The 16,033-nt window shown below is 37.3% G+C and overlaps 1 protein-coding gene across 4 annotated transcripts in view; it reads right to left on the reverse strand.

Moving 5' to 3' along the window:
* Positions 1 to 16,033, reverse strand: part of RBPJ (recombination signal binding protein for immunoglobulin kappa J region) — a 102,919-nt gene that overhangs the window by 43,657 nt on the left and 43,229 nt on the right. For all 4 annotated transcript variants that reach the window (XM_011935634.1, XM_011935635.1, XM_011935636.1 and 1 more), the window contains one exon: positions 4,204 to 4,242. In XM_011935634.1, coding sequence (XP_011791024.1) covers positions 4,204 to 4,242 — 39 coding nt within the window. The remainder of the gene's footprint in view (positions 1 to 4,203; positions 4,243 to 16,033) is intronic.

The following is a 16,033-nucleotide window of genomic DNA, read 5'->3' on the forward strand; positions in this document are numbered from 1 at the left end:
TGGCTTTTTTTTTTTTTTAACTTTCTGGTACAGATACGGTTTTGCCATGTTGCCCATGCTGATCTTGAACTCCTAAGTTCAAGAGATCTACCTGCCTCAGCTTCCCAAAGTGCTGGGATTACAGGCGTGAACCACAGCACCCGGCTTAGATCTGTGGTTTTACAATTTTCACTAATTTTCAAGTTAGAACATTTTTGCCATTATTTCTTCATATATTATTTTAATCATACTCTCCCTACAATGACTGACTACATATATATTAAGTCACCTGACAATAAACCATGGCTCACTAATGCTCACCACTTTTTTTCAGACTTTTCCTTTCTGTGCTTCATTTTAGACAGTATCTATTTCTATGTCTTCGTGTTTACTAATCTACTCTGTCCATTCTGAAATTAATCCCAAGTGTATTTTTCCACCTTAAATATTGTAGTTTTCATCTTTAGAGATTTGAGTGTGTGCGTGCGTGTGTGTGTGTGTGTGTGTAATCTATGTCTCTAACCTCTCCTCTAGCTCAGGTATCTACTTATTACAGCCTGTAGGCCAAATCCTACCCACCACCCATTTTACAAATAAAGCTATACTTCACTGTACAGACACTCTAATTATTTACACATGGTCTACTGTTGCTTAGTAGTATGATAGAGATTATATGGGCAACAAAACCTAAAATATACACCATCTGACCCTTTGAAGAAAAATTTTCCCAGCTCTTGATCTTGGCATCTTGGACATATAGAACACAAATATAATAACTATTTTAGGCTGGGCACCGTGGATCACACCTGTAATCCCAGCACTTTGGGAGGCCAAGGAAGCAGAAGGATTGCTTGAAGCCAAGAGTTCAAGACGAGTCTGGGCAACATAGTGACACCCTGTCTCTACAAAAAAACAAAAAAATTACTGTTTTAATGTTCTTATCCAATAATTCTATCATGCATGTCATTTCTGGGTTGGTTTTGCTTTACTGATTTTTCTTGTTATGGATAGTTTCTTGCTGCTTTGTATGACTGGTATGTTTTGATTTTGCCTTTCTTAGTGCTGAATATTTTTCTATTTCTATATTCTTGAGCTTTGTTCTTGTACACAATTAAGTTTGATCTTTTCAATCCTTCTTTAAGTTTGCCAGGTGAAAACAGAGCATCATGCCTGGACCCAATTTTATATCACTACTGAAACAAAACCCTTCTGAGCAGTCTAGCGAATGCCCCATAAATTATGAGATTTTACATTCTGGCTACTGTTAGTTAACAGGCACAATTCATAGTCCTAAGTGAACTTTAGAAATGGTTTCCTCTAATTTTTTGGGATGTTTCTCCCCAATGCCCACGACGGAGTAGTTTCCTTACACATGCATGCTGATCAGTATGTAGCTGAAGACTGAAAAGAAACCTCTGTGATAGATCTCTGGATCTATTTATACAGTTAATTCCTCTCCACTTTGCAGCCCTGCTGTCTTGCCCTCTGTGGACTCCCAGTTTCTCAGTAATCACTTATCCTTCTATACCTGATGTTCAATACCTGGAAAACTGTTGTTTTACGTATTTTGTCCAGGTTTTTGTTCCCAGCCAGAGAGTAATTCTACTCCATGTTACTCTATCTTGGCCAGAGGCAAAAGTCTTAAAAGCTACTCAAGTTTTCCAAAGAGGGGAAACTGCTTAAAGGGCAAACAATGGAAAATAATGATAAACCAAATGGGACTTATTGTATCTATTTAGGGGAAAGAAAGGCACATTTCCTTATGAGGTTTATTATCATTGTACTGATTGTTATTTTTAGAGAAAGTTATTTTACATTAACTTACTCATCAAAATATATCATTAGCAGTCACTCTAACTGCTGCTGGTAATGAAACAAAAATGTTAAATTTTAAATTTCAAAATGCCTAGACATATGAATACAGCAATTCTACTCACCAGAACTGACTCAACGGAATATATATATATGAAAAAAAGTAACTGAAAATATATTTACATGGCCTTGTGAGACAAGCTATATTTTCCCAGTTTACTTAACCTAGAATTTATGTAATGCTTTTTCCAAAAAAAATTTAAATTTAAAAATAATACTGAGATTACAGAAATGTTGTAATAGTACAAGTAGTACAAAGAATTCCTAGTCTCCTTTCACTCAGACCTCCATAATGTTAACATTTTTACACCTTATTTGCATATTATGTTATTTAAATCATTTAAGAGCAAACTGCAGATATACTACTACTTCACCCAAAATATTTCAGTGTTTATTTCCTAACAAGGACATTCTTTCATACAATTTTCACCGATTCAATATGCCTAATCTACAGATTTGATTCAAATTTTGCTAGCTGTCCTACGGAAGTCCTTTATGAGGGTCCCCTGGTGGGTGGAGTAGGTATTCTGAGAAACTACTACTGCCCTCAGGTCAAATCAGGAGGGTCACCAGTTTTTGTAAACAAAGTAAAGTTGTACTGGAACACAGATATGTCATTCTTTTAGATACTGTCTATGGCTGATTTGGAGACACAAGGACAGAGTCGAGAAGTCCTAACACACCTAGTGAGGCCCTCTAAACAACATGTTTATTATCTGATCCATTACAGAAAACATTTGGCCACTTCAGCTTTACAGCAGAAGAAACAAATTTTTTCCTGTTCAGGATTTGCTTAAATATAGCTTTGTCTCTTTGGTCTCCTCTAATCTAGAAGAGTTTCGCAGTGTTTCGTGTTTTATAATCTTAAAATTTAGGAAAAGCAAGTAACAATTTATTTTCTAGAATGTCCCTCAATTTGTTTCTGTCTGATGTTTCCTTATTCTTGGATGTAGCTTATGCATTTTTGGCAAAAATACCACAAAAGTGATATGATATGTCTTTCTTGGGATGCACATGATACCTATCTGTTCATTACTAGTGATAATAATTTACATAATTAAGGTGATGTCTGACAGGTTTCTCCACTACCATGTTATTACTTTTCCCTATTATCATTAAATACATATGTTGTGAGTATATACTTTGAGATCTGTAAATATGGTGTTTGTCATCAAACATTAATCCAGTAGTGTAAGCATCCACTGATGATTTTTGCCTATTGAGGTTGTCAAAGCCTAATTTCCTAAGGCCACCATTCCTTCTACATTTATTAGGCAACATGCGTCTATAAGGAAAAGCTATCCTCTTTGCCCTGTTTACTGATTATAAATAATTTTTATTTGTACAAATAAATAATATTTACCCTGAGATTAATTATCTCCGTATAGACTTTTAGGCTGCTGTTTTATTACATAGGTTTTAATCCATTACTCTCATTATTTATCTTGATAATCAAAGCATCCCAGGTTTCCCCTTCGAACTGTCCTTTGTATCCTTCTGTAGGTCCCCATCATTCTTTAAGTGTAACAGCTTTTTAAAACAATAGCAATAATTCGGAAATAACCTAAATGGTCATCAATGTGAAATATTAAAAGTGGTATGAAAACAAAGAAAAACCATGGAGCCATTAAGGGGAAATATCAAGGTAGAAGATGTACTGTTAAGTGGCGTTAAAAGGTGTAGAACAATGATAAGAGTGTGATCTCAGTTGAGTTTATGAAGAAGAAGGACAGACATATACATATATACATACAATTTTCTTGAAAGTCTCCAAAAATAAACGGCTAATAAGGCAAGGTTTGCACTGACTCTAGGACATGGCTATAGAACTAGGTCTCTTTATTTTACAACTCTGGCTGCCGGAAATCTTAAAAATCATTCAAGACTAATACTTTTAACATTCATAACTAAAATGTAAATTGTACAACTTACTTATACTCATTAAAAATAGATAAAACTTGTGTTTTCTTAAAATGGGTAGAAATTGTTTTTCTTAAAACTCTTTCCTAAAAGCATTTGCTTTCAAATCTCACCTGCAATCAACAAATTGTGATGGGCTAACCATAGCTAGCTATAGAAAGCTATCTGCACTGCCATTCATGTTGTATTCACTACATTAGACTCAAGACTAATTCTAAGAAAGGTTTCATTTTCCCTTTTCAACTATTCCTTTTATTCTCGTTTTTGGTAAGGGAGGGGAGGAGAGATGAGGGAAAGGAAGGATGAGAATAAGTTTATGCTCTAGATAGTAATATTTGAATGACTTCAAGGGTAACTAACATAATATCTAAAACAATAGGATTTATACTTTCATAAATATGTGTATGAAAAGCTGACTAATATAATACTCACCTAGTAAGTCGTTTAGGTGGAGGCCGCTCACCAAATTTCCTGGGAAAAAAAAAATAAAGAAAGAAAATAAAGTTAAGTAAGCCATATGACACACTCTACAGAAAGCTTTTCAGGCATCATAAAATCTCCTTTATGACTTACACTTCAACCTCACTGAAGAACAATGAAGAGAGAAATCCTCTGGTAATTATTTGTATCCCAAAATTACAAAACACACATTTAAACATGATTCTTAAACACAAACAACATGCCCTCAGCCTTACAAACCCACTCTGAACAAGTAACACACTGATTAGATGGGGAGGACAGTATCTTTTAGAGACGACTTACCGGTAGTATAAAACAACTAGCCAACGACCCTCACAAAGTTCATCATGTCTCAGGCACTATGCTATACATTTGCTATACACCCTATGTAATCATTAAAAAATAATTCTATCAGCCTGGTGTGGTGCTGCATGCCTGTAGCCACAGCTACTCAGGAAGCTAAAGTGGGAGAAGAGACTGAGCCCAAGGGTTCAAGGCTACAGTGAGTCACGATTGCACCACTGCACTCCAGCCTGGGTGACACAGCAAGACTCTGTCTCAAAAAAGAAAAAAGAAAGAAAAAGAAAAAGAAAATTCTGTTGGGTATACATAGGCTTCACTGTAAATATGTAAAAAGCAATAAGCCCAATATCACAAAGTAATTAAGCATTAGGCAAAGATGAGACTTCCTAGATTTTAACTATTTAATTTGCCTATTTTTAAAATGGCCTAACATAGAAGCATTTCAACTGGTTGGGAGAGGGCAAAGAGAAAAACAAGAGCAAAGGCAAGAAAGCACAATTCAGGCTAGAACTGGAGTACAACGTGACCATTAAGAAAAAGACTAGAGTAAGACTGGCTGGGTTCAAATCCATGATTCAGTATTTACTTGCTGTGTAACCCTGAAGTTACTTGACTTTTCTAGACCTGTTTCCTCATCTGTAAAAATGACACAGTGACTGTGCTTACCTGAAAGAGTTGTTGAGGGAACTAAACATATTAATTAATATATAGAAAACACATAAGGCTGGGTGCAGTGGCTCACACCTGTAATCCCAGCACTTTGGGAAGCCGAGGTGGGTGGATTACCTGAGGTCAGGAGTTCGAGATCAGCCTGGCCAACATGGTGAAACCCTGTCTCTACTAAAAATACAAAAATTAGCTGGGTGTGGTGGCATACACCTGTAATCCCAGCTACTTGGGAGGCTGAGGCAGGAGAATCGCTTGAATCTGGGAAGCAATGGGTGCAGTGAGCCAAGATCGCACCTTTGCACCACTGCACTCTAGCGTGAGAGACAGAGTGGGACTCTGTCGAGGAGAGGAAAGGAAAAGGGGGAGGAAAGGAAAGTGGGGAGGAGAGGGGAGGGGAGAGGGGAGAGGGGAAAAGGGAGAGAGGAGAGCAGAGAGGGGAGAGAGGAGAGCGCAGAAGAGAGGGGAGAGGAGAGGAGAGGGAATAGTGCCTGAAACACAGTAAATACTCAATAATAGCTAGTAATTATTATCATTTTTAGCTATAAGCAGTTAAACCAAAATAACTAAAGGAACTAAATATGATTTTAATAGAGATAAATAAGTATATGAAGAAGAAACTGTGGTTTCTATGTGACAACCTGTTATTTCCTCTGAAATAGGAAGTGTAAACTTCTGAAAGAAACAGTGAAGGCACAGCGCTTGAAAACGACCAAGAGAAGTTGTTTTTCATTTTGAAGCAGACTACAGTTATAAATAGTTAAGTAACTTGTTCATAAACACAGTTACAGGGTATTAAGTCTTATTTGACTTAAAGATTTCTCTAGTGTACTTGTAATGTTCCACAAGATTATTAACTTTTGTGATAAAAGTCATAGGATCCCATTTAGTTCATTTTGTTCAGTTGTCCTAAGATACTGTTTATGACTTCATAATTCATAAGCAATAATTATCTGTGACTGGAATATTTTAATATTTTCATTAAACCTGAAATATTGAAAAATGGCTTTAATTGAAATAGCACAAAAAATGGGCAAATAACCCAAGTTTTTGAAATAAGAATTACTTATAATTAGTTCTGTTTGATTTTATCCCACATGATACTCAATTTCTAAAATCAAGAAACAAGGCAAGGCATGGTAGCTCATGCCTGTAATCCTAGCACTTTGGGAGGCCAAGGTGGGTGGATTGTTTTGAGTTCAGGAATTTGAGATATGGCAAAACCCTGTCTTCACAAAAAGTCCAAAAATTAGCCCGGCATGGTGGCGTGAGCCCCTAATCCCAGGTACTTAGGAGGCTGAGGTGGGAGGATCACTTAAGTGAAGGAAGTCGAGGCTGCAGTGAGCCAAGATCACACCACTCCACTCTAGCCTGGGTGACAGAGCAAGACCCCATCTCAAAAACAAAGAAAGAAACAAAACACAATGTTTTACTGGTAACACCAGCAAGGTGGCTGAAGAACACAGATTTCAAAACACTGAACTAATGATCAACCCAGCTATGGAATTCCAGCTATGGAATTAAATGCAAAAATCTGAATCTTTTTCTACAAAAAATTTTTTTACACTGATTAAATGTACCACTGTATCATATGATTACCATAAAACTGCATTAATAGGTTATATATAGTTTACAAAAGCCAAACAGTTTAAGATACTCTTTAAAATACTTCTTTAGATACAGATATTTATACATATGTGAATATGCAGTGTTATACTTTATAAAGAGAGGCAAAGTGAGGTATGACCAAATTCTACCTAAGGGCTTAAAATGGTAAAAATTTTAAAGACACACAGTTAACAAATGAGATAAAGCATTTTAATGATGCTGCCACCCATCACACCAGCTACAAATACTAAATATGTAACCAGCCAGTGCCCCTTTGGATGTATGTAACACAGGATCTAACACTGGTTTATTACATGACTAGTAAGAGATTCATCGCACTCAAAATTCAACTGTAAATTTTGCTCCTTGATGCTCTGAAACTCTGTCAATATTAGATTAACAAGTAAATATTAATTAAAATATCTAAGTCCTTTTTTGGAAATGCCCATTAGATCAAGTCGACAATTACAAAACATGCCTATGCAATAACACTCCAGCCCCACAGAAAATATATGCAAAACAGCTCAATATATTTGCCTGTTGAGTATGGACAGCATTTTACACAAAATGATACATCCTTCTAGGAGCCATCCTAAGGCTAGAAATCTCATAAATGTTACTAAGATCAAATTGCTCCTTCTGTATATAATAAAACATTTCTATTAATTGCATGCAATCCTGATCTTTCTAATGCATATGCAATCACATTCCTATTTATCTCATTAAAGCTAATGGTTACTGTATATATTGGAGTCGGGAAATAATAAGAAAATGAGTTTTTTGAAAAAACTCAAAAGGAATGAGGCAGGTTGACAACGCATAATTCTGGCTGGGTGCCAAGAGCTCACGCCTGTAATCCCAACATTGTGGAGGGCCAAGGTGGGTGGATTGCTTCAGTGCAGGAGTTCAAGACCAGCCTGGATAACATAGCAAAAACCCCGTCTCTTCTAAAAATACAAAAAATAGCCGGGTGTAGCAGCTGGAGTCTGTAGTCCCAGCTACTTGGAGGATGAAGTGAGAGAATGACCTGAACCTGTGAATGGAGGCTGCAATGAGTTTTGATTGAGCCACTGCACTCCAGCCTGGGCAACAGGATTGAGACCCTATCTCAGACAAAACAAAATAAAACAAAAAAAGACAATGCATAATTCTGAGTTCACAATCACACTAAATTCTAATTATTTAATAAATCTCCATAGGGATACGCATTAAAAACTGTCAAGTTATATACCAAGGTACTACATACATCCTGCACTTACCAAAGTCCACTTCCACTACTAATTTGATTAAACAAAATTCACAATGTAATATTTATTTTATGCAACCAAAATAATCACTTCTCAGCAGAATGACAGCAGTCAGCTATCAACTACTCACGGACTGATTATAATTTAATGAATTACAAATCAATAACTGATTATACTGTCTCTCATCTTGCAATAGGGACACTGGGAAAGGAGGCACACATTTTTATCTTTATTTGCACTCTGTTTTAAAAATAAGGTGCCTACTGACATGATCTGTGTTGAGAATCAAACCAGAAGTAAGTTGGACCAACCATGTTTAGACAATTATTATGTAAAACATTTCTGATAATAAGTATATGGTGCATTAAACAATGGGGAAAAAAATCAATCCTTACACATCTAGAGGCCCTTTTAACTTCACGAAATAATGAGTTAATTACTCATTGTAACAAAGAATCATTGCTACTCAATTTATCTTTTTGCTAAGTATAGATTGTCAATATCTCATTTGCATGAGTAGGATTCTCAAATTTTCTGCATACTACGTAAAATCTGGTTTTAATTAAATGTAATAAACCTGCCATACATTTAAAGGAAAAAAGTTATGATTCTGGGCTTTAACAACAACAACAACAACAACAAAAAAAAACAAAGCAAAAATGAGCCAGGATATAGTTGATTTGTAACATGCCCTTTCCTTCTTGCTTTATGGTCTGTACACTTTTCCCTCAGACTGATAGCGGCAACAAAGAAAACATTTGCTTACCATCACCACCCAGTAAGGCTCATATAACACTATGGCTCAAGAAAATTTACATTCTTCACCATATATATGTCATAAGTAAAATTTAAAACTAGGAAATTCATTTTACTTTAATTTCAGTAGCTTTCCTCCTCTAAGAAAACAATGATTTTATATTCAAAGGAAGAACTTCTGGGGAAAATGCCAGTTGCTGTAGGTTAATCTGATTTCATACACCTGGAAGTATGAGACTTTTTTTTTTTAAGTTGCAATCTATCATTAAACATAGTGCTTCCTACCTGTAAACAGTATTGAGGTTCCCACATATCCTCCAATCCATTCAAATTCTGAAGTAAGTAAAAACCCTGCATACATAATAATATATATATATACTTCTGTTTTGCTCACGGAGGAGGTATTGTTTTCTCCCAAACCACATACATTTGCTTCTACATACTTCCTTAATAGATAGGTGAATATGACCACAAATGTATTGAGGACAAATGTGATAAAAGTTATCAAAACTACACCATCTTAACACCTTTTCTGGCTAACAGATGCTTCACCTAAGAAAACCAACTCAAATATCACAAAGAAAAGGAAAAAAGAAAAAGAAAAAACTTTTTTGAATACAGAAAAATATAGTAATTACACTGTTACAAAAAAAAAAAAAAGCAAAAATCTATCTAGAATGCTGTCTAGTAACAGTACTACAACTTTGATTTGAAAAACATAGCTGGCTTAAAAAACAAGCTCACAGGGACACCCTACTTGCCCTTGGGTTGTGAAACTAGAAGTTATTTATTTTTCTCTATTTCACAAATCTTCTCTGTGACACACAAAATGAGATAAAATAATGGGATTAACATTAATTAAGACAAGAAACATGGTGTATGTGCTGGAGAGAAGTTTTAAAAAAGCATCAGCAATCCAAACTCGTAATTAAACCAAACTTTACACCAATCTGCTGTAAACAGTATATAAATTTTAGGCAGCTCAAAAGTACTGGGATTTCTGAACCATGAAGCAGTATTTGATTGGAGAAAAAATAGGCCACCTGATCCATAACGCAAGGCAAATATGAACCAGAAGAAGAAAACAAATAGGTGATATACATTACTACTATATTCTGCGATAACAAATAGTATGAAAAGTTAAGTGATACTAAGAAACTGTTTAGTTTTACACACACAAAAATATATGTAACAGGCTCATTAGTAAGACTACTATTGCTCCTTGTGTCCAGATCTGTTCATTCACCAAACAGTATTCAGCACCTTGAGTAGGGGGACAATTATAGGTGTTCATCTATATAATTTATAAAAACAAAACATTCAGAAACTACTTAAATATTGTACCTACTGAATATGATTGAAGAGGTTAATATTTGAAAATACATTTTTAAATAAATATGTAATTTTACTTTTAAAAGTTTACTCATTCTCCACCTACAGGTGCAGAAAGTAGCTTAAGTCACACAAGAATAAGACACTATGTCAGCCTTCAATTTCTAGTTTTGAAACTGCTCTTATCTTAAAAGCCACATTTAATGGCAATGCTGCTCAAAACCTGGCTAGCTATAACCAGTTGTCCTCGGCCACAGTAACAAAGGTGATCAAAGCAAGATGTGTTCTCCTGGACAATCTCATCTACTAAACATTTTTATGAAGAAACATCCTATGAGATGTTTCTCTCTTAGGCACTGTGGCTCACACCCATAATCTCAGAACTTTGGGAAGCCAAGTCAGGAGTATCACTTGAAGTCAAGAGTTCAAGACCAGCCTTGGGCAATAAAGACCCCATCTCTACAAAAATATTAAAAATTACGCAGGTGTGGTGGTTGATACGGTTTGGCTCTGTGTCCTTACCCAAATCTCATCTTGAATTTTAATTCCCATAATCTCCATGTTTCGAGGGAGGAACCTGGTAGCAGGTGATCATGGGGGTAGTTTCCCCCAAGCTGTTCTCATGAGGGGGTTCTCATGAGATCTGATGATTTTGTGTTTGCTGTTCCTCCTCCACACATGCTCTTTTTCCTGCCGCTTTGTGAAGAAGGTACCTATCTCTCCTTTGCCTTCTGCCATGCTTGTAAGTTTCCTGAGGCCTCCTCAGCCATGCAGAACTGAGGCAATTAAGCCTCTTTTCTTTAAACATTATCCAGTCTCAAGCAGTTCTTTATAGCAGTGTGAGAACAAACTAATACAGCGTTGCATGCCTGTGGTCTCGGCTACTTACGAGGCTGAGGCGGGAGGATTGCTTGAGCCCGGGAGTACCAGGCTGCAGTGAACTATGATCCCACCACTGTACTCCAGCCTGGGCAACAGAATGAAACCGGGTCACAGAAAAAAACAAAACAAAATAAAACAAAAAAACCCCACATCCTATGGAGTAGATTTCAAAGACAGGCCATGCAGCTGGCCACTTCAGGTGAAGAAATGTACTTTCTTCTCATTATGTTTGCTGTATAGAAACATCTGAAAAGCACCATTTTCTTATTTTATTTTATTTATTTATTTTATTGAGATGGAGAGTCTTGCTCTGTTGCCCAGGCTGGAGTGCAATGGCACGATCTTGGCTCACTGCAATGTCCACCTCCTGGGTTCAAGCAATTCTCCCACCTCAGACACCTGAGTACCTGGGATTACAGGCACCCACCATTATGCCCAGCTAATTTTTTTTGTATTTTTAGTAGAGACGAGGTTTCACCATGTTGGCCAGGCTGGTCTTGAACTCCTGACTTCAGGTGATCCACCTGCCTCGGCCTCCCAAAGGGTTGGGATTACAGGCCTGAGCCACTGCACTCAGTCTCTTTTACTTAATTTTTAAAAGTTCTTTTATTCTACCTTTTTCAATTAAAAAAAAACAAACACCAATGAACTTCTCTTTATAACATTCTGCCAGCAGTTTACGTAAAGAAGCAGGAAGAATGAAAAGATCTAAATGAAGGTAATTGAACAGCATCAACTGCAGCCACCCTCAGCATCTGGATTTTTGGGTTCCTCCAATATTGTTCCCAGGTTTGGTTCATGTCTTTCCAAATATCCATACCTGGAGAGGGATTCCCCTGGGTTAAATCTCTAACAGCCATAAGCCCCACTATCCAGACACCACAACTAAGCTGTGAGAATACGGGTCTCCATTAATATCTTATATGAAGGCCTTAAATGAAAAGTATGGCCTCAAAAAAAGAGGGGCAATCAGACTCTGGGCAAACTACTCCACATTTCATATATCAAGACTGAATGAGACAAACTGACATCAAATACCTCCTGATATGGTACATTAAGAAGACACCGTCACTTCTCTGATACTCTATTACTGCCAAAAACACAGAACCAGAATCTAAATGTAAGGAACAAAGCCAAATTGAGGAACAAATCCCAATTGTGGAACAGCTGACAAAATGAAACAAAAAACAGGCCCATTTTAAAGGAGACTAAACACAGCAACTGAAAGGGACCTACAGTCCAGAATTTACTTTTGCTATAAAAGACATTACACTGGCCGGGCGTGGTGGCTCACACCTGTAATCCCAGCACTTTGGGAGGCCGAGACCGGCGGATCACGAGGTCAGGAGATCGAGACCATCCTGGCTAACACGGTGAAACCCCGTCTCTACTAAAAATACAAAAATTAGCCGGGCAAGGTGGCAGGCGCCTGTAGTCGCAGCTACTTGGGAGGCTGAGGCAGGAGAATGGCGTGAACCCGGGAGGCGGAGCTTGCAGTGAGTGGAGATCATCACACACTGCACTCCAGCCTGGGCGACAGAGCGAGACTCCGTCTCAAAAAAAAAAAAGGCATTACACTGACAACTGGCAAAATCTGTACAAAATCTGTAAATTACATAATAGGATTTTAGCAATTTTAATTTCCAGATTTTGATAATTGTACAGTGGTTATGGAAGAGAACATCCTTACTTTTAAAACCACACACTGTGGTATTTAAGAAGAATGGGGTATAACGTCTACTTACCTTCAAATGGTTTCAGCAGGGAAAACAGTTTGCATGCGTGTGGATATGTGTATGCATATGTGTACATACAGATATACACAAGGATAAGGTAAATGTGATAAAATGTTAACACTGAGGTATCTGGGGGAACTTCCTTCTAATATTTGTGCAACTTTTCTGCAAGCTGAAATATCAGAACAAAGAAGTGACACCTAGAGAAGCACTCGTCTCTTAATCAAGATGCTGGCCTATCTCTGCTTGCTACAGAACCTAGTAGTGACAAGCCTATCCAAAAAACATTCATCGGAGGTGACATGTAAGAGACTCTGGCCAGCTTCCTGGCCTAATTTTTATGTTATTAAGACAATTACTGAAGAATTTCTTGCTGCAGATTTAAAGTTTGATAATACCCAGTGTCAGTGTGCAAGTGGAGACAAAAGAACTTGCACACACTGTCAGGAGTTTAAATTTGTGCACCCTTTTAACATGTTGCCAATGTCTGTTATAATTCAAGATGTGCATTCCTTTGACCTAACCATGTCAATTCTGGAAATTTACTATACAGGCAGACAATCTGTTACTGTGCCAAAACATGGATACAAAGATGTCCAATAAAGCAACATTTGTAGTAACAAAAACATTTTAAATCCACATGTACAATGAGGAATAAATTGCTAGTTAACACAGTACCTCCCAGTTATGCCTATATACTCACACACAAAGTCACCCAGTTAGTAACATCAATATTGAAAGAGAAATGAGATCTACATTTCTCATCTCCCCTTCCACAGTGTATACATAAAACACACACACCCTACACATGATTACTAGTGATAACGGGCAGTGACAAAAATTGCATTTTGCTTTAAAATGCATTATATAATTTGACAAAGAAGTTTTGTTTTGTCTTACCCATTATGTTTGGCTTAAACTACAAGATACAAGATAAAATTGCATTCTCTACACATCAACTGATAGCCACTCAAGCACCAACTCTAGAAAATAAGCGGCTTAAAATAAAAACAGAGAAAGGCAAATAAGTAAAGAATTTACAGGAAAAAAAAAGTGTCTCAGTAAGCAAATTTCACTAGGGAAACCATTTTAGAAAATATATGCCTGACTCAAACACAGAATCACATCAAACCTAAGGGTTTGCCACAAAGAGAAATACAATGAAACTTTAAAGAGGTTCCAAGTGTTTATTCAGTTGTTACTAATAACTCCTTCAGATGCCTCACTTCATCTTATGAACCGCCTTTAAAATGGCACACATGCCTTTATGAATTTCAGTCACAGTTCCCTGATGATTTTGTCTGCCTTCTAGTTTGGCCACTGGAGAAAGTAAGATAAATCTTTGACAGAGGGAAAGCAGTGTTCAAGACCTGAAAAGGGTCACTTGACGAGAGCACATACACAGTTTCTCATACAGGCTAAGTGCATGGACTCAGGAACTAGGTTGCTTAAACTGAAATCCTGGCTTTATTGCAAACTAGTAGTGTGACCTAGAGCAAGAAATTTACTCAAACTCTGTGTGCCTCAGTTACTTCAACTGAAAACACAGATAAATGTACTTGTAATCAAAAAGGTTCATATATGTAAAGCACTATAATACTGTCCAGCACTAAGTAAATCCACTACTACTCTTTCAAGGCTGGATTACTGAATGATATCTAATCTAATGAATACTGTGAAACTGAAATGGTCCCTTCAAAACAAGTATATATTTATATTGCCTTAAAAATACATATAATCAAATATCGATACAGGATTTTATAAAGAACTCCTACAGCTCAACAACAAAGAAACTTGGTTTATAAATGAGCAAAGGAATAGACATTTCTCTAAGGAAGATACACAAGTAGCCAATAAGCACATGAAAAGATGCTCAACCTCACTAATTAGGGAAATGCAAATCAAAACCGTGAGATACCACTTCATACCCATTAGGATGGCTCTGATTTAAAACAAAAAACAGTAACAGTAAAGTAACAAGGGTTGGCAAGGATATGGGGGAAACTGGAAACTTTCATGCATAGCTAGTGAGAATGCAAAATGGTACAGCCACTATGGAAAACAGTATGGTTCCTCAAAATAACAAACACAGAATTACCATATGATCTATCAGTTCCACTTCTGAGCATATACTCAGAAAAAAATGAAAGCTGGAATTAAAAGACAGTTGTACACTAATATTCACTTCAAATTGTTAAAGTAGTGAAATTCTTTTGCCTATTTCACCTAAAACTGAGACGAAGAGGAATGAGGGAGAATGGTAATAATTAATTGTTCTCCTAGATTCTGGTTCCTTTTCCCTTTCACTATTCAACACCCATTAGGTGTTAGGTACCACACTAGACACTTGGAACAGATAGCAGCAAAAAAGAAACACGGTGCCTATCCATATGAAGTACATTACAATAGTAGCTACTGGAGGGCAGGCACTATGTTACATACTTTGTACGCATATTTCACATCATACCCACATTCTTCTTTTTTTTTTTTTTTTTTTTTAGACAGGGTGTCGCTCTGTCGCCCAGGCAGGAGTGCAGTGATATAATCTTGGCTCACTGCAACCTCCACAGGCTGAAGTGATCCTACTCCCCAGTAGCTGGGACCACAGGTGTGAGCCACCATACCCAGTTAATTTTTGTATTTTTTTGTAGAAACAGGGTTTCACCACGTTGCCCAGGCTGGTCTCAAACTCCTGAGCTCCAGTGATCCCCCTGCCTCAGCCTCCCAAAGTGCTGGGATTACATACATGAGCCACCACGCCCAGCCCCCACATCAATCTTACCAGGTAGGTATTATTATCCTCATCATACAGATGAGGAAACCAGCTTAGAAACTACCTTGCGCAAGTTCATACACTGGTAAATTCTGCTCAAAAATGTTAACTAGATTATAATGTTCATGATTTTCCATGTACTCTGCATTAGGACAGAATTTAACTGCATTTCAATTATGGACACTACAATGTGAAAGGGTGACAGGGGCCGGGTATATTGGCTCACGCCTGTAATCCCAGCACTTTGAGAGACAGGTGGATCACGAGGTCAAGAGACTGACACCGTCCTGGCCAACATGGTGAAACCCTGCCTCTACTAAAAATACAAAAATTAACCGGGCATGGTGGTGCATGCCTGTAGTCCCAGCTACTCAGGAGGCTGAGGCAGGAGAACTGCTTGAACCCTGGGGGACGGAGGTTGCAGTGAGCGGAGATCGTGCCATTGCACTCCAGCCTGGGTGACACAGTGAGACTCCATCTAGGAAAAAAAAAAAAAAAAA

This window comes from Colobus angolensis, unplaced genomic scaffold (genome assembly GCF_000951035.1).
Source record: "Colobus angolensis palliatus isolate OR3802 unplaced genomic scaffold, Cang.pa_1.0 Scaffold146, whole genome shotgun sequence".
NCBI lineage: Eukaryota > Metazoa > Chordata > Mammalia > Primates > Cercopithecidae > Colobus > Colobus angolensis.